This window comes from Daktulosphaira vitifoliae, unplaced genomic scaffold, assembly GCF_025091365.1.
Source record: "Daktulosphaira vitifoliae isolate Bord-2020 unplaced genomic scaffold, ASM2509136v1 Scaffold_1, whole genome shotgun sequence".
Taxonomy (NCBI): Eukaryota; Metazoa; Arthropoda; class Insecta; order Hemiptera; family Phylloxeridae; genus Daktulosphaira; species Daktulosphaira vitifoliae.
In genome coordinates, this window is record NW_026099572.1 from 7,769,459 (window position 1) to 7,797,256 (window position 27,798).

Genomic DNA, 27,798 nt, shown 5'->3' on the forward strand with positions numbered 1-27,798 from the left:
GTGAATAGAAATTTATAATATGAAATCTAAATCAAAAAATAAAATAAAATAATATATTTTTTTTTCCTAAAAATTTAACTTATCTTAACTTGGTATGGGTAACAACTTTTTTCAAAATAAAAATTTTGTTGTTTTTGCTTAATAAACCATTGCACTTTTAATAAAACATTTAAAAAAAAATAAAATATTTCTCTTTAATAACAAAAACTTAACTTGACAAAATGTTATAATACAGAAACATTTTTGAATGAAGTCATTGACTTTTGTAGTAAATATGAATCTGACAAATGAAATTTTTACCCAAATACATAAGTATACATAATAATGTATAATTATCAAATTCGACAAAGTCATTACTGAAAAATCAGTGACAAATGTAGTTTTTGAAATGACTGATTCAATTGAAGTGCTGGTTTCAAAAACAATCAGCATTTTGTATAACATACAAATTCATGCAATTTTGATCCTTAATCAGGGCTGGGTAATAAAATTAACTTTTTCATGTTTTTATATTTTGTTTGATAAATTATGTGTTAGTCATTCTTGTAGAAATTTTTTGGGATTTCAACGATTATATTTTTAAAGTGAAGTAAAAATTAATTAAATAAATACAATATTTTAATATAAATTAAAAAAATAATCTATTTTTAAATATGAATCATTTGTCATGATATGAGTATTGTTTGTAAAAAAGTCGATGTGTAATGTGTACATATCATACTTATACTTTTGTGTATTATACTGACCCAACTCTGACCTTAATAGACAAACGAGCAAAAGTGTCATTTTGTTGAGGCCCACAAAAAATATAGTATTTGATAGTTGTTAATTATTTCTATGTACACAAATTTATTCATTTTAAATGTAAGTATAGTATTAATTATAAATTTTTTGTTCTAATAATAATGTATTTATCAGAATATAGACAAGATATAATAAAAATTAGTAATTATAACTTTATAATTAAAATATAGCAAAAAATTTTTCTATACTAATATAATAACTTTATGGATTATTCAATTAAATTAAGATTACGATTGGATCCAAAAATATTTATGTAATGTAATCATTGTAGGAAAGATCTAGCAAATTTTAAGGTTAAATTTTAATGTAAAAATATTAGTAACACAATGTATTATAAGCCATTTAAAATTAAATTTTTTACTTTATTAATAACTATTTTGTAAATATTTTTGTATAGTTGATTAAATTCTCTTTAAAAGTGTAATTTTTAATTTTACCTTGTTATTTTTTTATTTTAATACAAAATAATATTGAAATGTAAATAATATTATATCTATTATTGACTGATTAAGTATTAAGTTTATTTTTTTGTATCTTGTACAGCATTAAAAAATTGAAAATTGTACCATTTTAAAAGCAATAACTGTGATTTGAATTTTTATGGTTTAATTTATCAAAATAAAATTTAATATGGTTTTGGTAATATAGTGAAATTCTAAGAATATTTAACATACTAAAAAATAAGTTTTGAATTTAAATCTATGATTTTAGTTTAAGAACAGTGATAAATGTCAAATTAATTTAAACATGAAATAACAACTAATTAGATAATTGATTTACTCTTTATTTTGAAATTAGAACTCTTTTAAATCGTATAAATTGATTCTTGATATTGTGTAAGTAGTAAATATAGTTATTAAAATAGTTAATTAACTAACATACCAATATACTGCAATAAAAATAATGTACACATTGATAGCGATGAAACTTAGCTGAGTTCTTATAGCCGATAGGAGGTTTTAATGGGATAAGTTACTTCTAACATCTCTAAGAAAGGTTAATTATTAATAATTTTTTTTTATTGAAAAATTATTAAAAAGTTATTTCAAATTTAAGTTGGTAAAAAAGTATAAAAACACTGAATATTCATTATTACCAGTATTCATAAAAATACCCGCCCTTATCTTTTTTTCAAACCTATTAAAAGGTTTGGTTTTACCTGATTAGCGGGAAAAGAAAAAAAGGGAAGTTTTTATACGCGCAAATTGAAAACTGCTCCTCTAAAATAACTAAAATACTACCATATACATATAAGTGTAATTATAACCTAAAATTAACCTTCTAAATGTAATCGTGCTTAGACTTTTACATGAATTTATTAACAGTCCTTTGCATTACGAGTGTTGTGTGCAAACCGTCAGTAATAACATGTATGTTGGTTAAACTATACATGAAACTAATATAAACGTGTTAAAAATGAATATCATAATACGTTATTGTTAATATTATAAAAATTATGGAATATTTTTCTTCAAAATTTTATGTTGAAGTACCAAGTATAATATACATATGAGCTATTCATAAAGTCACATCTGATTACTTTTATTAATAAAGCTTCACTTTCATTAATTAAATGTTTACAAAACACGTTTTACTGAAGTTTATTATATGAATTATTGAGTTGTTTTATTTGATTACTGCTACTATTAGTGAGTAATATTTTTTTTAAACAATTTGTAATTTTTTACTAACGCATCATTTATTATTCATAAATTTATATGTATATGGTTAAATGTATATATAATGTATATTAGGAGATCAGTGAAGGATATTAGGTTTTTGAAACTATATAGATACATTTTATTGAATATGAAATAAACCCCTAATTATGTTTAACAAAGNAATATGAAATAAACCCCTAATTATGTTTAACAAAGAAAAATAAAGATCATCTAAATAAAAATTTCGGTCATTTTATGTATCCTTACAAATTAGAAAATTTGATATATATATATATTTTTTAATTAATTCAATTGATGCTGACTTAAAAAAATTAAAGTTAAAAATTATAATTTTTATAATTGGGAACCCCTATTTTTAATCTGTTAATATAATAGAAAACAAATTTGTTTTGACAATAAAAAATCATTAGTAAATTGATATCATATTACTAAACTTATTATTTCAATTTATGTGCTTTTGAAACAGATTTTTGTTGTTATAGTGGTGGGAATTAATAAATAAAAAAATTATGCTTTCATTAAATAAATATCATTTTATATTAATAATTTAAAACAATTAATGTACATCTAACATGAACGGTTTTATGATTACCATTACAGAATAATAAAGAACTCAGTAAATATTTAAATAAAACATTAACGAGTTTATATAATTTGATTAAATTTAATAAACAAAGTGACCATTGGTACTAAGATTGAATTTACGAAGGTATTATTAAAATGAAAAATGTTTTAAATCCGCTGAAAAATTTAAAAAATCTTTGACCAGACAAAGGATGCATCTATTATAATATTATTGATAATAAGTCATGTATAAACTCTTCAATTTGTGTCATTTAAATAAGTACATTTTTGCTTCATGACGTCACCGTGGACACTAGCGGCATTGGGTAAAATACCGATTTCTATGTATTCTGGTAGGTGGTTCGAATCTCGTCGCAGCGGTGTTCGTAACGCGTTTTTCGAGATATGTGAGATGTGGCACTTTTCTTCGAGAGCGTGTTTGGTAACGTCGGTGAGGCCAGATATCGTACCATCACTCAATGTCCAACTAGTGTCCACGCTACCACCAACATAATTCAGGGGGGTATACTTTCTTTCCCTCCTGATTTATGTTGGTGGTAGAAAAATAATTTTGCTCGTTTTTTCTTTTTTAGATTCTTTAATATTTTCTTTTTTAAATTTGCAATTGTTTTAAAAACATGATACAAAATACTATTAATAATAATATTGATTTAAAATTATATTTTATTTTTCTAAAGATAAATTTTTGATTTATTAACTTTTAGAGCATTAAATCTTTTTATAAAATGTATATTACTATTTTATACATATATTAAGTGATATTCAAAATCACTTTATAATTATGTGATTTTGAATAGCACAACGACTGACCATGGTACAAAGGTACTTTGATATTTAGACAGAATTTCCATATACATATTTTGATAAAAATACAAGCTGTTTACGATTAAACAGATAGAACATGTATAATTTTATTGCACCTATCGTATCTTATCTTTCAAAATGAACGTTTATTAAAAGACATAATCTTATACTAAACGATAGTTAATAATATACATTGACGAAAAACCAGCCCGGATATTTTTCTTAATAACTACCATAAAAAATTATTTGTGAGCTATCATAACCTATTATTGTCATCACAGTGGAATCNGTGAGCTATCATAACCTATTATTGTCATCACAGTGGAATCAAAATACCGGTTGCACTGCCACCGATTTTATGAAACGTAATATATGACAATATTTATTCTTGAAGTCAAAATCTTTAAACAATTATAAAACGTAAACGGTTGTTCGGATAAAAAAAATTGTAAGAACAAAATTATTTGTAATTTTTTTTCTATCATATCAAATCAAAAATAGTGGTTCCCATTAAAAAAAATTATAAATAAACATTTTTTTCCCTGAAGGGATAAAAAAGAAAATTATTTAACTTCATATTATTGTAGAGTTTTATAAGCTTAGTAATTTTTCTCTTTACAAAAATTTAAAATTTTCAATTGTTACTGAGTAATCGAATGTCTTATCCTTAATGAATCACTCTGTATATAATCAAATTTTTATTTTGACTGACCAATACCGCCCGCGTGTAATGCGCCTTACGTATATATATTTATATATTCCTACCGCCGCTGACGCCGTTTATACCTTAGGTATAACGTTCCCCCCGCCCACAAAACAAGGCTATACCTAGTGTATGATACGTTTATGTACTTATGTCAACTTACTATATATATGTATGTATGAATGTGTATATATACAGAGTGGCCCACCACTTNACTTTTGAATGAGAGTGATAAGTAATAATTGCCTTATCTAATTTCTTATCATGGTATAATGCCATGTTTGTAATGTATACACAGTAATCATGAAAAGATTTATCACAATAATACTTGTATTTTTCGTTCATTATTGTTTTAAGCTTATTTTAAAAATTATTTTTAACTTTTTAGTTCGATGTGCTTTAAAAGCGTGTTTTTTTAGCTTTTGTAAACTATATTTATTTGATAGTGATTTTAATCACTGTCATATATCATTATACTTAATCCAACTATGCCATGTCACCACTGTGCCACGACCCTCCTGTGCTGGGTTTTTTTTTAATTTTTATTGTTGTGGAAATAAATATCAAATAATATTTTAAACATTAAATTTTTTAAATTATTTTATTTTAATAATAAATCCAACCCAACTTTTAATTTTATTTAATAATAAAAATCTATTGTGAGCTTTTCTTATTGAGTAGCTAGTCTCGTCGCTAATGTCTTTGTTTTAAAAAACTTTGCGCCGTCAGACAACACAGAGAAACTTACGAGTATATTTGCAATGTTTAATTTTTGTCTAGGTGATTATTGTGCCGCATCCTTTCAAGGCGCTTTCTAGCACCTGGAAACATTAGACCACCACAATTCCGCCTTCATAATTTTTTTCATATATATATAAATATTTCTGAATCTTGTTTTGGGCAGGCTAGAAGAAAATTTAAGAAATATTGGTGTCGATCACTCAATAAAATTTATACTCTTTTAAAAAAAATACTTATTCAACAGACGTAAAAATTAATAAGTACTGATTATAAATTATATTTATAATAAAATATAGAGTGTTTAAAATCTTTCACAAGTAAGATTAGTTGTAGACTTTGTATAATTAAATCTTATTATTTAAAATTTTAAATAGTTTTTGTAAGTAATTATATGGACTATGTGACGTATAGTGTAATATATGTAGTGCGTTTAATACCAAAATCAACATTGGATTACTTGAAATATTATTGCATTACACAGGACGTAAGGTAAGTACAATTTAATCTATGCTTTCGAATCTCCAACAATCTATTACGTAATAAACCATTAATAAAAATTAAATAGGAGAATTAATAATTAATAACAGAAACAACTAATGAAAAAATCATATAATAAATATATTTATTTATTTTAATTTAATTATTATTATTTATTTTAATTTATTTTATTTTTATTTTTGGTTTATTACAATTGTTAGAATCAGTTATGAGTAAATAATTTATTTCAAAGGATGTTCCATTTTTAATATTGTACCATTTATATTCATGGTTGAATGATCATTTTTCTGACTTAAGAAGTGAATTCAATATATTAACAACATTTTTCTGATTACATAATGTCGATAAAAATATGAATAAGATAAGTGACAATGCGATAATTTTTTTAAAGGTGGAGTACATTAATTGAGAAATAAATGAGTATATTTCTTTGATTACATAAAATATACAATACAAATGTAGTGTTTTGTTTAAATTTGGAACTGATACAGTTAGAATGTCACTTAAAACATAAATTGTTATTTATTAATATTTTTTTTACAAGACATAATTACTTTCTTCATTTTCCTCGTCATATTTGAATCCAAGATTGGTGTAGTAGATTTCAATAATTTTATTCACACTATTGAGAATAGTTTCATGTAAAAAAACAAATAATGGGAATTCTTCTTTGGATTTTTTTTGTAATTTTTCATTATACTGTTTAAGTAAATAATCTTTCATTATATCAATAGGAACGACATTAATTTTACAATATTCCATTAAAATAGCTTCAGAATCATTACTTAAAAATGTATATAACAATTTGTGAAATGTGCTGAACTGCAATTTAACATTATCCGCTTCTATGACTTCTAGTGCATTAGATTCTAAGTTGAAGTCAGTCAATAATTTAATAAGGTCATTTGTAATTAATGTCTTATGTTTTTTTATTATTGTGTTCATAAATTTTAATGCGCTAAGAAAGAGTGTTAATACCCTACTTACTTCTTTAAAAGTTAATATGAATGTTTCCAAAAGTTCTTTTTGAGTCTCGTAAGAAATCTCACCATTGACATACCATTCTACGTTCATAAAAGTTAACATGATACTAATCCAGTGTACAATTTTTGCGTACTCATAAGTTAACAATTGCGAACCTATTGTTTTTTGGTCATATACATTTTTTTTGGTAACAATATTCTTACTGTCAGAATCTGTTATGAGTAATTCTTTTGTTTCAAAGGATGTACCATTTCCGATATCATACCACTTGTATGCGTGATTGAATGTCCATTTTTCTGACTTAAGAAATGAATTCAATATATTAATAACCTTCTTATTACACGATGTCAATAAAAATATATCGAAAAAGATGAACAATAATGCTGAAATAGTGAACGATTTCATATTATTTGTAAAAACAATTAACAAAGTTCAATAGTAAAATTTTTATTTTTCTTAGGGAACTATTAAAAATGATACTATTTAACTGTTTTGAACTGTAAATAAAAGTTTTAAAATCTTTAATCATATATCATTTAATGTCACTTTAATGTATTTGCTATAGTTAATAAATTTATATGATTTATTTTAGCTTCGATGCGAAGCTGAGACGGGATTTTTTTTTCTATGATGTGTTTTTTTTTTTGCGTCTGTTATCACTTTTTCTCATTCTCACCGAACGGATATCTTTCAACGATACGCCAAAAGATCACAAATCGTATCTAGTCGAAGACATTACCCTCAAAAATTGAAAAAATTTCCCTCGTTCCTCGTAAATTGATGAAACCTCCAAAAAATTTACAAATTTTCGAAATTTTAGAAATTTTTTTTACTAAAAACTGCCATAACTTTTTCAAAAATAAACATATAAATCTATATTTTTTTATAGAAGCTTGATATCTTTATCTATCATTTGGTATATATTTTTTGTAAATCTGATACTTAACCTGCCCACAGGAGGGGATTTAAAAAGACAACTTTTTCACAAAAAATTAACTTTTTCAATATAATTTTTGAAAATGTTCCGGACACTTTTATATATATTTTAAATTAAAGCTAATGTAATGTACTTTATTATGGAAAAAAAAAAAAATTGACCTCTGGTCTTGTCTTCGTGGTGAAAATGGCTACCAAATGTTATTTTTGTGCGAAAATTCTCGATTTTTTATTTCACATTTTTTACTTTATAATGCTATAACTTATTGAAAAGTATAAGAATCAACACAATTTTTTATGAGAGATAAAATTTTTTAATAATCCTTTTTTCATTTGACATACATTATCTTAATCAAGATATTAATAAGGAACTAGCAGATAATGTAGCTTTTGGAATAATCCATCAATTTTTTTAATTTAAACACTTTCTAAAGATTTTCATAGAAATGTTTTTTTTTTTATAGTGATTTTAATCACTGTCAGATATCATTATACTTGATCCAACTATGCTACGTCACCATTGTGCTGGGTTTTTTTTTGTTTATAAACATTTTAACGCTGAGTATTTTTTTATCAATCTAAATAAAAAAAAAAAACGGTAGCACAGTGGGGTCGAGGCACAGTATAGACGTGGCATAGATGAGATAAGTATAGATGATATCTGACAGTGATTAAAATCACTATCATAAGAAACGCTTCGATGCAAATCTGTAGATAGTGTTTCCTTTAGAGAAATTGGTGAAATATTTTAAAAGCAACATGAACTCTTATTTCTTTAATTATATCCTGATTAGTAGTTCTTTGATTTTAAAATATAATATATGAATAAATACTAATTATAGTTTTTAAATTTAGTATGAAATTGTGAGGCCAGCTATGATGTATGGTTCATAGTGTTGGGCGGTTGATAAGAAAGTAGAGCAGAGAATAAGTGTAGCAGAGATGAGAATGCTTAGTTGGATGAGTGGAGTGACTAGAGAAGATAGGATAAGGAACGAGCATATAAGAGGAAGTATAGGTGTTGCGTCAATCGTGGATAAGATGACAGAAAATAGACTTAGATTGTTTAGTCATGGTATGAGGAAAGAAGAATCGAAAGCTGTAAGAACAGTTATAGAAATGAATGTTGAAGGAAGAAGAGATAGAGGAAGACCAAAAAAGAGATGGAGGGATGCTATTGAATGCGATTTGAGGACAGCTGATGTGAGCGTAGAAGATGTGGGAGATCGTGTCAAGTGGAAGCTTAGGATAAGGGTGGCCGACCCCAAGTAGTTGGGATTAAGGCAAAGAAAAAGAAAAATATTACCAGATATTCCGGTGGCAATTGACATAATATGATTGTTATTTCGGAATGTACAATTTAGCGTTTAGTTGGGTTTAAATAATATAGCGTCAAATCAATTACCTACTCTATCGGTTGTATCTCAATATACACTACACTTTAATGATACAATAAATAAATAAACTCACACATACACACATATGCATTTATAACATTGTGTCTAATGTAAGTATAACATGATAAAAAGTAACCGTAAAATGAAAAAAATGGAATATAAATTTTATTACTCATATTAAATGTAATGTAACTCGAAAAATATTTGTTTAAATGAAAAAATATAAGATTATATTTTTATTTATAATTGTCTTTTAAACAACTTTTGTGCGAAACTTTTTTTTGTAAGTTAAATATTTTTTTTTGAGAAAATTAAGAAAGCTCATATTTTTGAACTTTTGCGAGGATTTAAAAAAAAAGCTCAATTCCAATCTTGAGGACTATTAGTATGTCATTATACATATTTTAATTCAACTTTTAAAAAAACAAAATTTTTTCCGCAATTTTTCCTTTGTTGACAGGCCTAGATGTCAATTTTAAACTTGTAATTGAGCTAAAAGTTATGGTAATATATTCAATTTATTTTACTATAAACTTTCATAAATCTTTATCAAAAATTTTTCATCAACTTTAAAGAACCAAAAAAATAGGTTAAAATTGAAAATTTGGACTGATTATTTTTAACATATTAAAAATCAAATCAGTAATAATTTGAAAACAAATTTTTTTTTCTTTTAATTATTATTTTATATATATAATTAGTAATAATATAAAAAATTAGAAGTGATAGAAATAGTCTACTTGCAGATTTGAAAACAACGCGAAAATTTGATTTAGAAAAGTATATTTTTGCTTCTGATGAAAGTTCCTTGTAGTCCAGTGCATTTTTTTATAGTAACAAACAGTTTTTATTGAAAATTATTGTATCAAGCCCTTTAAATTTTTATACACGTAAAAGTAAAGCAAAATATAACTTCTTTATTATTTTTATAATTTCTCCGTTTAAATTACAATATTAAATATCAATTTCATACTAAATTTAATAATTATAATTAGTATATATTCAAATATTATATTTTAAAATCAAAGAACTACTAATCATGATATAATTAAAGAAATAAGAGTTGATGTTGCTTTTGGAATAATCCACCAATTGCCTAATTAAAACAAAAAAAAAAAAAGTTTGTTGGGAATTTTTTCTGCTATTCTGCAAAATTACTCCTTCGTTGACTAGAATGAATCATTAAATAGAAAATTTTATGAGAATTAAAACAATGTTATTTTTAAGATTAATATGCAGTCAGAAAGTTTTATAATTATTATTTATTGTAAATTTATCAGAAAAACTCATTATTTTTTGCATTTTTATCGTAATAGAACACTTAAATAGAAATCATAGTAATCATTTCTAAGTAATTTTTGATATTTAAAAAGATTCTACTATTGAAATATCCAGAACTGAATTAATTTTAATGATTTACTTTAACTAAAAAAAAAAAAGTTAATATTTTGAATCCCTCTTGTGGGCAGGTAAAGGGTTAGATTTATAAAAAAAACCAAATGATAGATAAAGACATGCATCTAAATAAAAAAAAATATACTGATTTGGTCATTTTTGATAAAGTTATAACAATTAACAAAGTTATAAGTTTTATACACTGGACTACAAGGAACTTCCATCAGAAACAAAAATATACTATTCTAAATCAACTTTTCGCGATGTTTTAAAATGTGCAATTAGACTTTTTCTATAACTTCTAAGTTTTAATATTATTAAAAAATAGTTTTTACATATAAAAAAAAATAATTAAGAACAAAAAAAATTGTTTTAAATTAATACTGATTTGATATAATATTTAATATTAATTTGATTATTAATAAGTTAAAAATAAGGAAAATGACATATTTAACCTATTTTGTTAATCGTTTAAAGTTGATTGTTGTAAATGTTTATAATAAAAAAAAAAAATTTATTTTACCATAACTTTTAGCTCAATTGGTAAGTTTGACATTGACATAATTAAATAGAAAATTTTATGACAATTAAAAAAATTGTATCGTTAAGATCAATATGCAGTCAGAAAGTTTTATAATTACTATTTATTGTAAATTTATCAGAAAAGCTCAATATTTTTTTGCATTTTTATGGTAATAGATAACTTAAATAGAAGTAATAGTAATAATTTCCTAGGAACTTTTGTTGTTTGTTGAAAAGATTCTATAATTGAAATATTGAGAACTTAATTAATTTTAATGATTTACTTTAACTAAATGTACCAATCAAAACAAAGTTGTTAAAAAGATTTACTCAATTGAGTGTATTATAAAATTTGATTATATTTGTAAAAATCAATTGTTAATTCAGGAGAAAAAACAATCATTTTTTTTAGAAATGATTTATATAGCAACATGTTACAAAAAAAAATTGTAATATTATAGTCTAGTAGTAGCACACACAAATAGAGTAAAAAAATTATTAAATTACAAAGTAAAATGATTTAATTTTGTAGTTGAAACCTATCATATCAAACTTCATTCGTTAATAAATATTTTGAAAACATTAGAAATTAATGATTTTAATTGTCTTTATGGAGACGATGTAATAACTAACTGTTTAATTGATAAATTAGAATTTTTTTTTCAATTTTTGAGAGTAATATCTTCAACTAGATACGAATTGTAGTAATTTGACGTATTGTTGAAAAAAGTAGGTCAAGTTAGAGCAGAGAAAATAAATGATAGTCACAAAAAAATATCTTCTCGGCTTTGCATCGAAGCGAAAACTTAAAATATAGTAAAATAATTTTAATACGAATAAGAAATTTCTTCTTGCAAGGGGCGACTAAAGTGATGGGATCCTTGATCTTTATTGAAGTTATTGAATCTAAATGTGATAAAAATCAAACGAGTTAAAATTTATACTAACTTAAAAAGAATTAAGAAAAAATGCAAAAAATTCATTGCCATATGCGGGTTGGAACCTCGTACCCCAAGCGTGTAAAACATAAATTTTACCAACTCGGCAACCGTACGTTGCTTCCGGCGGTTGAAAAATTGGCTATTTAAGCTAGTTCAAATTTCAAAGTTATTTTTCTCGACTTAAAAGAAACAAACATATTTAAATAAGTTTAACTATCTATACTATATCAATTTTAATTTATATAATATTTATGAAAATCTGTACTCCCCTTGTCAGGTATTTTAAAATAAAATAAAATACAAAACCCAGAATTTTAACACAAAAATAGCATATTTTTGCATACGGTAGTCATTTTTACCATGAAGACAAATCCAGAGGTCAAATTTTTTTTTTTCACATTAAAGTATATTACATAAGCTTTAATTTAAGATATATTTAAAAGTGTCAGTATTTCCGGAATACTTTCAAAAATTAAATTGAAAATATCGTAGTAACAATACGCATGTTTAAAGTTTTGACCCCCCTTGTTAAAGGGGTATGATCCGATTTACAAAAAAAGCGTGCCAGATGAAAGGGGTATATCAATATTTATTATAAAAAAATAATAATATAGATCCATACATTTTTCCAAAAGTTATATAAAATATAAATTAAATAATATAACATATAAAATCGAGATTTTTTTCACGGAAATCGTACGTTTTTCTTTAACTTTGATGTCCGTTTTCACCACGAAGACAAGTCCAGAGGTCAAATTTTTTTTTTTCAAATTAAAGTATATTACATAAGCTTTAATTTAAGATATATATAAAAGTGTCAGTCTTTCCGGAACATTTTCAAAAGTTAAGTTGAAAAAGTTCTACTTTCTATACGCATTTTAAAAGGTTTGCACCCCCCCTGTATAAAGGGAAATGGTCCGATTTTAAAAAAAAGTATGTCGAATGAAAGAAGTATATATAAAGTATTTATCATTAAAGAATAAAGTTGATTCATGCATTTTTTAAAAAGTTATAGCAACATAATGTTAAAAAATGTAAAATATAATATCAAGAATTTTTTCACAAAAATAGCATATTTTTGCATACGGTAGTCATTTTCACCATGAAGACAAGTCCAGAGGTCAAATTTTTTTTTTTCAAATTAAAGTATATTACATTAGCTTTAATTTAAGGTATATATAAAATTGTCAGTCTTTCCGGAACATTTTCAAAAGTTAAGTTGAAAAAGTTAATTTTTTGTAAAAAAGTTACCATTTTGAAACCCCATCCTTTGGGCTGTTAAAGGGTCAAATGTTCACAAAAATATATAAAATGATAGGTAATTATCTAAGGTATCTATAAAAAAAAAAATTATATTGATTCGGTCATTTTTAAAAAAGTTATGGCAATTTTAAGTAAAAAAAATTGAAAAAATATCGAAAATTAGCGATTTTTAAATTTGTAATTTTTTGGGGGATTTCCCCCGTTTACGGGGAACGAGGGAATTTTTTTCAATTTTTGAGGGTAATGTCTTCGACTAGATACGATTTGTGATCTTTTGACATATTGTTCATCAAAATCGGTCCAGCGAGAGCTGAGATTGAGCGTTCACAGACACAAAAAAAAAAATAAAAAAAAAATAAAAAAATAAAAAAAAAAACACATCATAGTAAAATTAATACCTTCTCAGCTTCGCATCGAAGCTAAAATTAATTGCAATATCTATTTACGACACTTGAATAATATAATGATACCTAGTTATGATATGAGTTTTCACCTTTTAGCATTTTATATTTTTGATTTATAAATAAGTTATAAATATTCTAATATATTATTTGGATAAAAGAATAGCTGTAGATAAATATTAAGGATATATTTCAAGTGTAAATTTCATGNTGGATAAAAGAATAGCTGTAGATAAATATTAAGGATATATTTCAAGTGTAAATTTCATGTTAACTGACATTATAGGTATTATAAATAATTATTATAATTAAAAATTTTCTGCAACATTTCAGTATATTTTTAACTAAATTGCTAGATATTTTTTGTATGATTTATATTCTTAAGATAAATGTTTCTTTTAATGTATTTACTGTAGTATAATAATAAATTTATATGATTTATTATTTTGTTTATGAATACTTCGACACTGAAAATTTTTTTTTAACGATTAAAATAAAGTATTTACCGCAACGCCTTTTTGCTACATTTTAAAATGTACTATAATTCATATTTTTAAACTATTATAAGAATAATATAGTATTATTGATATTCACTTAAAATTTTTTTTGCCCATAATGCATGATGTTTAATTTTGCAAGTATTATAAGTTCAGCCCTTCTACCACCTGACCGGTCGCCCGCCCGCATCACCCCGTCCTCGTCCTCCTTAGCAGCAGCATCGGGAGACGACGATTCCTGCTTTTCTGCGCTGTCTCTGCATTCCACATAAGCCATATAGTCGACGGTTTGTCGGAGACCGCGCCCCATTGATATCATTACCCCGCTGTCTTTATAGCGGGATAAGAGCTCTGAGGCGACGAGACAAGCCACGCCCATAAGGCGTTCAACTGCGGCTTCTCCTCGGCGACTCGAAATGCATTTGTCGATGAGCTTAGCTCTCTGGTTGGGCTCATCGACATCTTCAAGCGGGTCGTACTCTATAACCCTTTCCGGAGCAAACGAACATCCGTCGTCCAGGTCCCTCTGCATCATGCCTAACACAGTGGACACCGAACTCGGCGAACCCCTGGACGAGCCTCCACGCCTCCCGGCTCCTCAACATCAGGTCCACCATGGACCCGACTCGAAACGTGGACCCTAGTCGAGACTCCAAAGAGTCCCGTTCCTGGGCCCACGCCTCGCACTGGAAGAGGGTGTGCAAAGCGCTATCAGCCTCTCCCGGGCGATCCGAACAGTGGTCGCACGTCGGCGCGGCTGCTTTACGAATACGGTGTAAGTACTCGTTAAAGCAGCCGTGGCCGGACATCACTTGGGTGAGACGATAAGTCATCTCACCGTGAGTCCGGTCCACCCACCTGTCCAGCCGATCGGGTCCTATGAGGGACCTGGTCCACTCGCCTCTCGTTTCCTCCGAAATCCTAGCCGGCCCTGGAGACTCCGATTCCCCTGGAACGGTAACCGTTTTATTTAAATGGTTTGCTCCCATGTTTGGTTTTACGGGTGTCCTTCCCTGCGTTTTACCTGCCGACAGGGGATTAGTTTTCGGTGTTACCTTCACCTAGGTGGTTGCCTTACCCCCGTTGCGCTGCGTTACAGTGCTGGCGTGATCGGGCTCTACGGGGCTACGAAACGTCGATGCGAGCGCAGTGTCCTTAGCTCGGGGAATCGGGCGCGTCCTCAGGTTGCGGATAGAGAAACGGCCTGCAGATATGCAGGTTAGCCGCGAAATAAGCAGTCCATTCATTTGGACTGACGAATAAGCGGTCGCGGACAGCGAGCCCCTCGATCGCTCGTTAACCCTGCAGATATGCAGGGTAGCCGTGATATAAGCCACTCCTCAGACTGGACGAATAAGCGGTAGCGTTCGAGGGAAACGGGCAGGTGGGCCCGATAGCCTGGTAAGGCGACCATCTAGGTGGAGGTAACACCAAAATCAAATCCCGTGGCGACACGTATGTCGCAAGGGTTAGAATAAACCCCAAAAAATCAACCATGGAGAGGAAGACAGAAGTTACAGAAGTGACGGTTCCAGGAGGGTCGGATACTCCAGGACCGTCTGGGGAGGGTGTCTCTACAGGCCCAAACCGGTCGTCATCTAGCGACTGTACCAAAACTGTTGGACTGGTGAGGCGGGACCAGGGGGCGTTCGCGCCCAAGCTACTGTCGGAGGATGTGCCAAGCAGGCATCCTCCAGTGACCTTCGGGTCACTGAGGCTACTGCTGGAGGGTTGATAATCTCGGCGGAGATGATTGAGGAATGGTCGGATATTCGAGATCGCTTCTGCGATGGAATACCGCTGACGCAGTAAGAATACAACTGCTGGATGAACTTGCGCCAACGCATAATCAGCGAAGAAGGCACGGAGCATTGCTTACCACACAGGAGACTAAGAAGCTTGGAAGGCTTCCGAAATTCTGTGTTGATGGTGTTGGGAATGATGGAGAAGGAACTTGCTAATGGCGGAGTATTTGCCCCGGAGAAGGAAGTAGAGTATAATCCCCTTGAAGACGTCGAGGATGACGAGGAGAGAGTTGCCGTCATGGGTAGCTGTATCTCCAGTCGTCGAGGGGAGGGTGCGGCGGATCGGGTCAATAACGTGGCCCGACTGGTCGCCGCCGAATTGCTCTCCCGCTACAAAAGCAATAAGATGATGGAGTTAATGGGACACGGTCTGCGACAAGCAACCGAGCTATATGAGTATAAGCGCCGCNTGGTCGCCGCCGAATTGCTCTCCCGCTACAAAGGCAATAAGATGATGGAGTTAATGGGACACGGTCTGCGACAAGCAACCGAGCTATATGAGTATAAGCGCCGCCAAGCGGAGGGGGACTGCGTGGTGTGCCAAAGAAAAGGCTCTTTTGCGTCTTCCGCCGTCGCTGCTCAAGACGAGGAAGATGATGCTATGCGAGCCGGGGACGGACCAGGCGGGAAGGAGGCGGAGCCATCTTTAGGAGAAGAAGGCACGTCTGCTCTACGCCGTGAAAAGTCTCCGGCTCTCAGACTCCTCATAGAGGAGACGCCTCCAAAGCACCATCCGGGGAAGAGGAGGCCTTCGTTGCGGGCTGACGAGAGCGACGACGAGGCCACGTTCGACGTCGGCCTCAACCACGTCGTTGCTCTTGCCAGAACCGCGGAGGTCGAGGGCAGCCTCATGAAAGAGGTGCCAGACACGCATCTGACATTCCTCTTAGAGCAGATATCTCGGACGTGCCAGGCTCTGACTGAGTTAAGGTTTAAGCCGAGCCTCGCAGGAAACGTAGAAATGACACAGCGGAGGAAATGACTGCGAATGCGACCATGGTCAATGAAGTCGCCGACCAAGTCAAAGTACTCCGTTGTGTCATCGACAAACGGAGGGGCATGGGTGTCCACAGAGAGGTCCAGGAAGCAACGAGGAAACTTGAAGCGATACTGGAGAAGGAAAAAAGAGGAGGGCCGTCGGCGTCGGGCGTTGGGGACCACCAGCCCTCACCTGATGGAAGATTCGGGCCACGAGCTCCTGATGTCACGGCTCCAACCAAGAGGTCGACCAAAGAGGCGGGTACGCAAACTGCGGAGGACCCTTCGGTGATCGAACCCGCGGTGGCGGAGAAGCCGAAGAAGCAGAAAAAGAAGAGGAAGAAGGAGACAGCGGAAGGCTATCTCCTTTGTGTCTTCTTTGGACGCTATTCCACAAGCCGTAGCTTCTCAGTCGGCTGCCCCGCTGGAGGTGGCTCCTCGGGCGCAGGCACCGGGAAAAGAGAACAACTGGGCGGCTGTGGTCAGAAGGAAAGGGAAGACAGTCTCCACCACCCACCCGTGCAGATGAGCTGAACCCGATCACGAAAAGAAGAAACCCGTGCTCCCACGGCGACCACTGAGGAAACAGGTGGTCATCCTAGGGACCACTCAGGAAGGGGCGTCGATGGTCGACCTCCTCAAGAATGCCAAGGAGGTGGTAAACCTGCAGGAGATAGGTGTGGAAGTCACTGGCTCCCAAAGGACCAAGGCCGGAGAGATCCTGCTAGAGATCGGCAATCGTGAGAAAGCCGATCTTCTTGCAGGGATCCTGAAGGAGAGACTCAGCGACAGAGCTAAAGTGCGTCGCCCAGTAGCCATGACCTCGATCATGCTCGTGAGATTAGAAGAATCCGTTGACGCTGCCGAACTGGAAGGGGTTCTGAAACTCCTGCACCCGGATCTCTCTGAAGTGAGAGTTCCGGAAATAAGCTGCGAGTAGCGAAGAGGAAGATCCGTGCGCCTGAGAGTTCCGACCAGTGCGGCCTACAAACTGGCCAAACTCAAAAAGGTCAGGGTGGGCTGGGATACGTGTCGGATCAAGGTGATGGACGCCAATGGAGTTGTACCCAGGTGTTACAGATGCCAAGAGATGGGGCACATAGCAAAAGACTGCGAAGGACCCGACAGGACAGCTCAGTGTTTCACCTGCCATGAGGAAGGGCACATTGCCCGTGATTGCCGGATGAAGAAATGAAAAACTGTTTATTTCTTTTATTTTTTTTAGCCTAAGGTTTTATTGTGGGCCGAATGGCTAAAATTGGGGAGGTAGAGCTCCCCACTAACTGTTAGTATGTAAGTTAGTATAATGTACAATTCGAGTTATGTTGTTTGTTTTAATAAACGATGGAGGCCGGGGAGAGGCAATGCTTAATGGCAGTTCCTCCCCGGTTTTCGATTTCAGAAGAAAAAAAAAAGGTGGTTGCCTTACCAGGGTATCGGGACCACCCGCCCTTTATGAAATTACCTTCGATCGCTACCGCTTATTCGTCCACTCTAGGAGTGGCTTATATCACGGCTACCCTGCATATCTGCAGGGTTAACGAGCAAACGAGGGGCTCGCTGTCCGCGACCGCTTATTCGTTAGTCCAAATGAATGGACTGCTTTTTTCGCGGCTAACCTGCATATCTGCAGGCCGTTTCTCTATCCGCAACCTGAGGACGCGCCCGGTTCCCCGAGCTAGGGACACTGCGCTCGTGCCGACTTTTCGTAGCCCCGTAGAGCCCGATCACACCGACACTAGCGCAGCGCAACGGGAGACCAAACTCATGGCCACTTTGAAACCGAAACAGCGGTACGTCGTACACTACATTAATCTTAAACAAGCAATCGCACACGGACTGCAAGTCGATAAAGTATGTATAATAACCTTATAAACTATAAACGATGATATTACTATAAATATTTGTTCTGTAGGTGCATCGTGTTTTAGAGTTTCAACAAAGTGCTTGGTTGAAACCATATATTGAGTTAAACACTGAAATGCGGAAACAGGCGGCAAATGCTTTTGAAATAGCGTTTTTTAACTAATGAATAATGCCGTCTTTGGTAAGTGCATGCTCTATGCTAAAGCAGTTGTAGGTTATTTGATAAATTTTAACATTTTATAGGAAACCATTAAACCATTGAGAACATCCGGAAGCGTACCCGCATTGAGCTAATCTCCAGTCCCGAACGTCTAAGCAAGCTCGTAAACCAACCAACCTTCAACGACTGTATCAAATACGGTGAAAGGTTGTGCGCCGTCATAATGGACACAAAGATGGTCAAGTTTATCAAACCTATATACGTCGGTTTAGCAGTGCTTGACATTAGCAAGACACTAATGTACAAGTATTTCTACGACATATTGAAACCACATTATGGCAGTGCAATCGAATTGGTTTACATGGATACTGGTGAGTACAACCGTACAAAATAGAAATAATTTTAAAATTGAGAAATTATTTCGTAGAAATATTTTTTATAATATTTATATATTTTTTAATTTTTCTCAGACTCCTTCATATACCTGCTCAGAGTAGGCGACGTCTACCAGGATTTAGCTGATAGCCCCGATTTACTGGTGCACGTGGACGCATCTAGCCTGCCCCCAAGGATCACCCTTACTACTCCACCGATAGAAAGAAGATGCCCGGCCTGCTTTCAGACGAAACCGGTGACCTCACCATCTTTGAGATCGCTGCACTTCGATCAAAGTGCTACGCATATGACATGGAAGGTAGCGAACTCATAAAAGCTAAGGGGATCTGCGGACATGTCCAACCGGAACCATCTGTCTTTGGACGACTAAAAACGGTGTTTGTTCAATGACGATGGTGATGGTGACGATGCGTCAAAACGAGCATTGGCTGGAGAGAATGCCCGTGCGGTCATCGGAGTGATACTTGGTGGGGAGTCTCCACCGACATTATCGCTACCATACACTCCATACCAACAGAACGTGTCAATCCGTTCATTTGAGCACGAGGTACGCACTTAACGTACAACCAAGTTGGCGCTTAACCGTTTCGATGATAAGCGCTACACGTTCGACAATAGAATCGAAACGTTGGCCCACGGTTATTATGCTATACCACCACTGGAAGACCTATTGTTTTTAAGTTATTATTATTGTAAAAAAATATCGCCAAGAATTGAAAATATTTTTTGTAAATATACATGTATTAGTATATATAAATATATATATATATATATATTTATATACTACAACGTTTTTTTCTGTTCTGTACAGTACAATAGTTGTACGTGTAAGTATGCCATAGTATTTAAGCTATAATTACGTAATGAGAGATGTCACATTTTGATGGTAAGCTATAAAGTATTATCCACCAAAACTCTAAGAATACCCTACGGTATTTTACATGCATATGATATTATATAGCTAGGTTTATGACCATGTTTTTAAACTTTCTGAAGAATTAAGAAGAAGAAAAATGATTTGAATTTCATACAAAATATAGTTTTTTTATATGATGTTATTAGAGAAATAAAATCCTAGATAATGATCATTATTTTAAACATTATTTTATAGTCTTTGTATCCATTAATATTTTAATTACAAATTTCGTTAAAAATGAGATTTTCACTATGTCTCAGTATAAATATGTGTTAATAATAACAGCACTATTTTGTCAATGCAACATACGTTTATTTTAAAGAATTTTTTTTATAAATTATATACATGTTTTAGATACTTGTCATTTTACGACGGATAGCTATTACTAACAACTACTGTTGGTATTTCTTGGTTTTTTGTACTTGATGGTATGATTGTTTCCGACTGTATATTTGCATCTGTTGGATCATCGGCCAGCGACCCAAAAAATGTCAAGCATACGTTTTCTCCATTAGAGGACTGAAAAAAATGATATATATTTATTAAATACGATTTACTCGATTAGAAAAAAAAAAATGTAACTCACCATTTCTTTAGTATATTCTTCCAGCATCGTTCACCGTTGTTCCAACTGCTGGCTCGCAAATTGTTTTATTTAGCTTATGTAGCTCAGATCGCTATTGGATAAACTGTTTCTAACATATACATTTGTTTTCCACATTTACTTCATACTGTGATTTCATATATTGAGCCAACTGTTGTAGAACCAATGGTTGAACTACAGTCATCTTTTGATTGATAGTCTCAAAGATACAACATTCCAAAGCGCTGAGTTTTAAAATGTCTGATCGGGTGAGTAACACTCGGCATTCATCTTGTGCTTGTGATTCAAAGACTAGCGAAGACTCTCCTTGAAACGTAGTTTTTGAGAGTGTGACGTATTTATCCTTGAGTAAAATAACCCTTTGTCTTGATACCGGGTCGAGAATTAACGACAGAATATTACCGTATATCAACGTATAAATCCATTGTAGGAAATCTATCGTTATAAGTATGTAACGGGTTGACGATAGTAAACGAATAGTTACGTTAAATCGATATTTTAGATCCAATCTTATCTGAACGAATTTACGAGGATTGAAACGTAATCAGTGCAATCGATTAATTCGCTGTGAGGTTTGGGTTTAACAAATGTTTGTTTGTTATGGAATTTAGCAATTGTAGCGAGAGAACCAGCCATTCTTAAAGGATACAAATATCGACTTAACACATTACCAACAAGGTAAAGCAACGTCTGTTTATATAGAAAATCTTATAACGATTAGAGCGCTATGTATACACCACGGTGAAATTATTAACTAATTTAAACCCAATAGCAATTAATAGTCTAATTGTACCGATAGATATGTTACAAACAGTTGTAAACACAGGCAGACGGGGTTCAAACAGGATGAACAGNATCTACCGACCGCCGGATAAGACGAACTTGTGTTATCGTCAACACTAATGAGTGCGACGGTGGACAGCTGATAATCACGACCGGATAACGTGCTGATTCACGGTAAATGAATAGTGCGCTATTACGGGTCGTGTCATGTTTGGTAAATTTACACAGTGTCCCTACTACTTTTATAAACAGCCTACTACATACCATACATAGTACAACGTGCTACAAATACCATAGCGTATACTAAATTTGCTGTATATATTTAATGTGTAAAACTCCTCTTTGTATTGCTTAGTACTACAGACTTATATTTAATATTCATTATGCACAAAGATATTAAGTGTAAAGTGATAAATACGACAAAATCGTATAAAATAAAAATATTATATTTTATTGAATTTTAAATGTTACAAGTTTATAATAATAAGTTTTTTTTTTTTTTATATATAAATAAGTTTAAAAAACAAGGGAAAATATTAACAAATTATTGAAAATCAAACAAATATGCATTTCCACTTTTGCCTCTATATAATAAATGTAATTTGTTGTCATCATTGTTGATATTGTAAGCTTCGATTTCTTCATTAGTTAATTTCAATCTCGGGATAAACACATTCATATTGTTGAATAGACAACCAACAACGATAACCCCATTTCGTGTGCTTGTTTTTTTCATAGATATGACTTTGTATGGCGTGTGTTTCTTTAGATCACTTAATATTGAATATATTTTTATGTAGTCTGATCATTCAACTGTTTCTTTAATTGCTCCATTCTAAAATTATAAAATTAATAAAGTTTTAAACAACTCTAAACATAAACTAGTAACCAAAGTCAGTTGAAAACAGTTTAAATGAAAAATATATATAAATGTATTACTTACTTTATTTTATATCAAAAGACAACAAGTCATAGAAATTCTTTAGGACAACTAAATGAAATAATCAGACAAATGATTATTAGTATAATCGCTTTAGAAAAGATAGTGAGTGAATGATTCTGAAATTGATGTGACGTTCTTTTAAAGGGGTCGAAGATCTTGTTTAGACAAGTTTGGATTGGTTTGAATAGGTTCAGATACTACACAAACGATGTTGGAAATATGCTTAGCTATGCATCTGATAAACGATGATAGCAATTGTTCTCATAAAATGCGTAGGCGTGAAAAAAGACAACGTTGCCATTTTTCTCATAAAATGCATCCGACGCGGGAGTGGGGAAGGTCAACTCTGTGAAATCATACCTGTGTTCCTCGTTAAAATATTTTCGATCAACGCGATATTTGTGGTCTCCCTTGACGTGTCTCGCCAAAATGGACCACTTGAAACAAGACTGATCGAAATTCTGTGGGTTGATGATTGCTTTTCTTTGATTAATCTCTGGTGGGACAGGAATATATGATGAGCCGGCGAGGGGCGTATATTTGTATACGCTGAGCATAAGGCCGTCGATATGCGTTAGCGTTAACCCGCTACCCCTACCAGAGTACGCATCTTCCACGACAAGCATAACCTCAAAATCTTCATCGACTGCACACCCGATAACCGTTTCGGATATTAATACCCTAGCCCCTGTCTTAAAGGCACAGTCTTCAGGCGGTGCTTCTGATCGTGGTATATGGTATGAGGCCTCCAATTTGAGATTATACTTGATCAGACGGTTACCTACGATTTCAGCGAGTCTGGCCACCAGCTCGGGTATAACGGCGCGCAGAAATTCTCAATAGTTCGCAAAATTTTCCACGTTCTTTCGGTAAAACCAAATGGCTCCCCGCTCCAATGCGGAATCGATCTCGGTGAAATCACTGGTATCCGTCAATTGCATACGTAACCTTTTCGACCTAACTGCGCTGTTGTTAGCCCTACTACGCTTAGCCGCCTGACGTGACGAAGCAGATGTAAACGAGGTAGCTTTAATAAAAAATAAAATAAATAATTTATTTATTGGAAAAAAAAAATAATAAATACAAATAATAGGGGTTGTAAAATTAAAGAGATATTAAAATGTTAATAATAGTAAAAATCTACATACCTGGTACAGAAGACGTTTGCTGATTCATCATTTTTTATTTGCGTGTGTAAAATATTAAAATAATAAATTTATAGCTTTCAAATAATCAACTGTGCATTAACGTCAATTAAACACATATGTGATAGGATACAGAGCGTTTAACTGGTTATATAGTAAAATAATAAAATGAGTAGGCATGAAAAAGGCAACGTTGACATTTTAAAATGCATCCGACAGTGACCATTAATATATGGAAACATCTTTGATGTTTAAAATATGCTGACCTAAGCGTCTTGTAGACGATTATAGCAATTGTTCTCATAAAATCCTGACACCAATGAGCGTTTTAATATAGTAATACCCTTGTTGTTGGAAATAAATGTATAATGAAAATGATCATTACTGTGCGATGATCTCTTTGATGTTTGAAAAATGCTTACCTCAGCGTCTGGTAGGCAATGATAAAAATTCTTAGAAAAAGATAACTTTGATAAAACACAGATGGCAATTATAAAATGTAAATGGTAATGTGGGTTATAATATGGCGGTACCTTTAATGTTGGAAATATGCTTAGCTATGCGTCTAGTTGCCAATGATAAAATGTTTAGAAATTATTTATTATGTACAATCTATAGACGTGCGACAAGTTTGTTTACGTCGGGTTTTATTCGTACCCCTCCCATTAGGTTAGTTTAAGTTAAGTTTCATTACCCCTTCGCTCATTAGGACTTGTTGAAGGAAGAGGAGATCCCCCTCACGCCACGACTAAGGTTAGTTTTCATTGGGTTTCACCAATTGTGCTTACCTCACACCCAATTCGGTTTTCCAACTTAGGTGTTATCACCGAAGTGTAATTATCAACGATTGTATGTAGGACGTTCTCGACGGTGACAATTACTTGATTGTAACCAATGATAACATCATAGAATTTGATAACAAGTAGTCAAGGACAAGTGTGGTGGTGGCGGCCGATACTTGACGTACACTATTTCAATGTAATGTATACATTTAATGTTAAACGCAGTGAAGACTCGTGGGTTGCGACTTTAAATGTAGTATCGCTAGATATAGGTATAAAAAATTGTCAAATTAAATATAATAAAATAAAACGCTATACACATATTATTATTTTAAAGGCGCAGTAGAAAATAATAATAATAATAATAGCGATTATACTATTATAGCAACCGATAACGACGAACATAGTTAATTCTAAAAATATATTACCAATTATAGTAATTTTATTAATTATATATATATCATTAATAGTAATATACTAATATTAACGAAATGCTTTTCCAAGCATCTGGTAGGCAATGATAAAATACTATGTAAAAATAAAAATGCTGACGTCTATGAACGTTATAATACAGCGGTACCTTTGATGTTGGAAATATGCTTACCTAAGTGTCTGGTTACCCATGATAAAATTCTTAAAAATTATAATGCCATAACGACAGACGTTGTCATTGTTTTCATAAAATGCAATGTCAAGTTTATGTCAAGATTCATTACCTCCTATGTAGGAATTTTTAACGGACACCCCTGTAGCGTTAATATTAAGTAATTGACCTATACTATTTCAATGTAATGTGTACGTTATCAGCTTACATGAGGTTTATATTACCCTCCAGTAGATGACATCGTAGGAGGATAACAACCATTTTCGAATGGCTACCTCCCCCACCGCTGAAATGAAGTTATTGTGCGCATGCGCACTTTAAACCGCCATTTTGATTGACCTTAACACCACCACCTTAGTCACATATTACTCCTATCATCGTGAGACCACACCTCCCCTTCCCAGCTCTATGATAAGACCACGCCTCCCTTTACTCAATCTATAATAAGATAACGCCTTCTCCTTAACCCCACCCTCATAAATCCACTCCTTCGTTACGCCTACCATCGAGAGACCACGCCCACTGCATGACACGCCTTCCCCCAGACCCCGCCCACTCGACATATCGCGGATGGTGAGGGAGTGAGGCGGGGGCCTATAAAACTCTATTTTACCCTACTAATATATTTTAGAAATGAAATAATATATGGTTATTAGTTTAGTTACTGAACACCCAATGCCAGTGGTATTGTTTTAAATATTATCTCCCAAGTTGATCTATGATAGTTCTGTGATANCCCCATTAATTCGGATAATTGGAGTTCTACTGTATTTATTACAAATTTTAAATAATAATTATCTAATTACATTTAGTGACGTAAAATCACCATAATAATCATTGAGAATATTTATTTAAATTTTTTTTTGTTATATTTTACATCATCGTAAAATGTAACTGGTCGGTAGCTTTCGATATTTTAAATTTTGACTAAAATCCTTTTATTTTAGTTAATAATATGGACTGTAATTTTTCTATATATTTTAGCTTCGATGCGAAGCTGAGAAGGTATTAATTTTACTATGATGTGTTTTTTTATTTTTTTTTTTTTTTTTTTATTTTTTTTTTTGTGTCTGTGAACGCTCAATCTCAGCTCTCGCTGGACCGATTTTGATGAACAATATGTCAAAAGATCACAAATCGTATCTAGTCGAAGACATTACCCTCAAAAATTGAAAAAAATTCCCTCGTTCCCCGTAAACGGGGGAAATCCCCCAAAAAATTACAAATTTAAAAATCGCTAATTTTCGATATTTTTTCAATTTTTTTTACTTAAAATTGCCATAACTTTTTTAAAAATGACCGAATCAATATAATTTTTTTTTTTATAGATACCTTAGATAATTACCTATCATTTTATATATTTTTGTGAACATTTGACCCTTTAACAGCCCAAAGGATGGGGTTTCAAAATGGTAACTTTTTTACAAAAAATTAACTTTTTCAACTTAACTTTTGAAAATGTTCCGGAAAGACTGACAATTTTATATATACCTTAAATTAAAGCTAATGTAATATACTTTAATTTGAAAAAAAAAAATTTGACCTCTGGACTTGTCTTCATGGTGAAAATGACTACCGTATGCAAAAATATGCTATTTTTGTGAAAAAATTCTTGATATTATATTTTACATTTTTTAACATTATGTTGCTATAACTTTTTAAAAAATGCATGAATCAACTTTATTCTTTAATGATAAATACTTTATATATACTTCTTTCATTCGACATACTTTTTTTTAAAATCGGACCATTTCCCTTTATACAGGGGGGGTGCAAACCTTTTAAAATGCGTATAGAAAGTAGAACTTTTTCAACTTAACTTTTGAAAATGTTCCGGAAAGACTGACACTTTTATATATATCTTAAATTAAAGCTTATGTAATATACTTTAATTTGAAAAAAAAAAATTTGACCTCTGGACTTGTCTTCGTGGTGAAAACGGACATCAAAGTTAAAGAAAAACGTACGATTTCCGTGAAAAAAATCTCGATTTTATATGTTATATTATTTAATTTATATTTTATATAACTTTTGGAAAAATGTATGGATCAATATTATTATTTTTTTATAATAAATATTTATATACTCCTTTCATCTACACGCTTTTTTTGTAAATCGGATCATACCCCTTTAACAAGGGGGGTCAAAACTTTAATCATGCGTATTGTTACTATGATATTTTCAATTTAATTTTTGAAAGTATTCCGGAAATACTGACACTTTTATATATATCTTAAATTAAAGCTTATATAATATACTTTAATTTAAAAAAAAAAATGTGACCTCTGGATTTGTCTTCACGGTAAAAATGACTACCGTATTCAAAAATTTGCTATTTTTGTGTTAAAATTCTGGGTTTTGTATTTTATTTTATTTTAAAATACCTGACAAGGGGAGTACAGATTTTCATAAATATTATATAAATAATAAATTAATATAGCATAGAAAGTTAAACTTATTTAAATTTGTTTGCTTCTTTTAAGTCGAGAAAAATAACTTTGAAATTTGAACTAGCTTAAATAGCCTATTTTTTCATCCGACGGTAGCGACGTACGGTTGCCGAGTTGGTAAAATTTATGTTTTACCCGCTTGGGGTACGAGGTTCCAACCCATATATGGCAATGAATTTTTTGCATTTTTTCTTAATTCTTTTTAAGTTAGTT

The 27,798-nt window shown here is 32.0% G+C and overlaps 2 protein-coding genes across 4 annotated transcripts in view; one reads left to right on the forward strand and one right to left on the reverse strand.

The window, feature by feature from the left end:
• The window catches only part of LOC126894990 (uncharacterized), a 166,420-nt gene that overhangs the window by 36,326 nt on the left and 102,296 nt on the right, over positions 1–27,798 (reverse strand). The window lies entirely within an intron of this gene.
• LOC126895007 (uncharacterized) lies at positions 19,073–20,059 on the forward strand. The gene is made up of 2 exons (XM_050666464.1): positions 19,073–19,333; positions 19,433–20,059. The coding sequence occupies exons 1-2, from the start codon at positions 19,186–19,188 to the stop codon at positions 19,669–19,671; spliced, it is 387 nt and encodes a 128-aa protein (XP_050522421.1). The 5' UTR covers positions 19,073–19,185; the 3' UTR covers positions 19,672–20,059.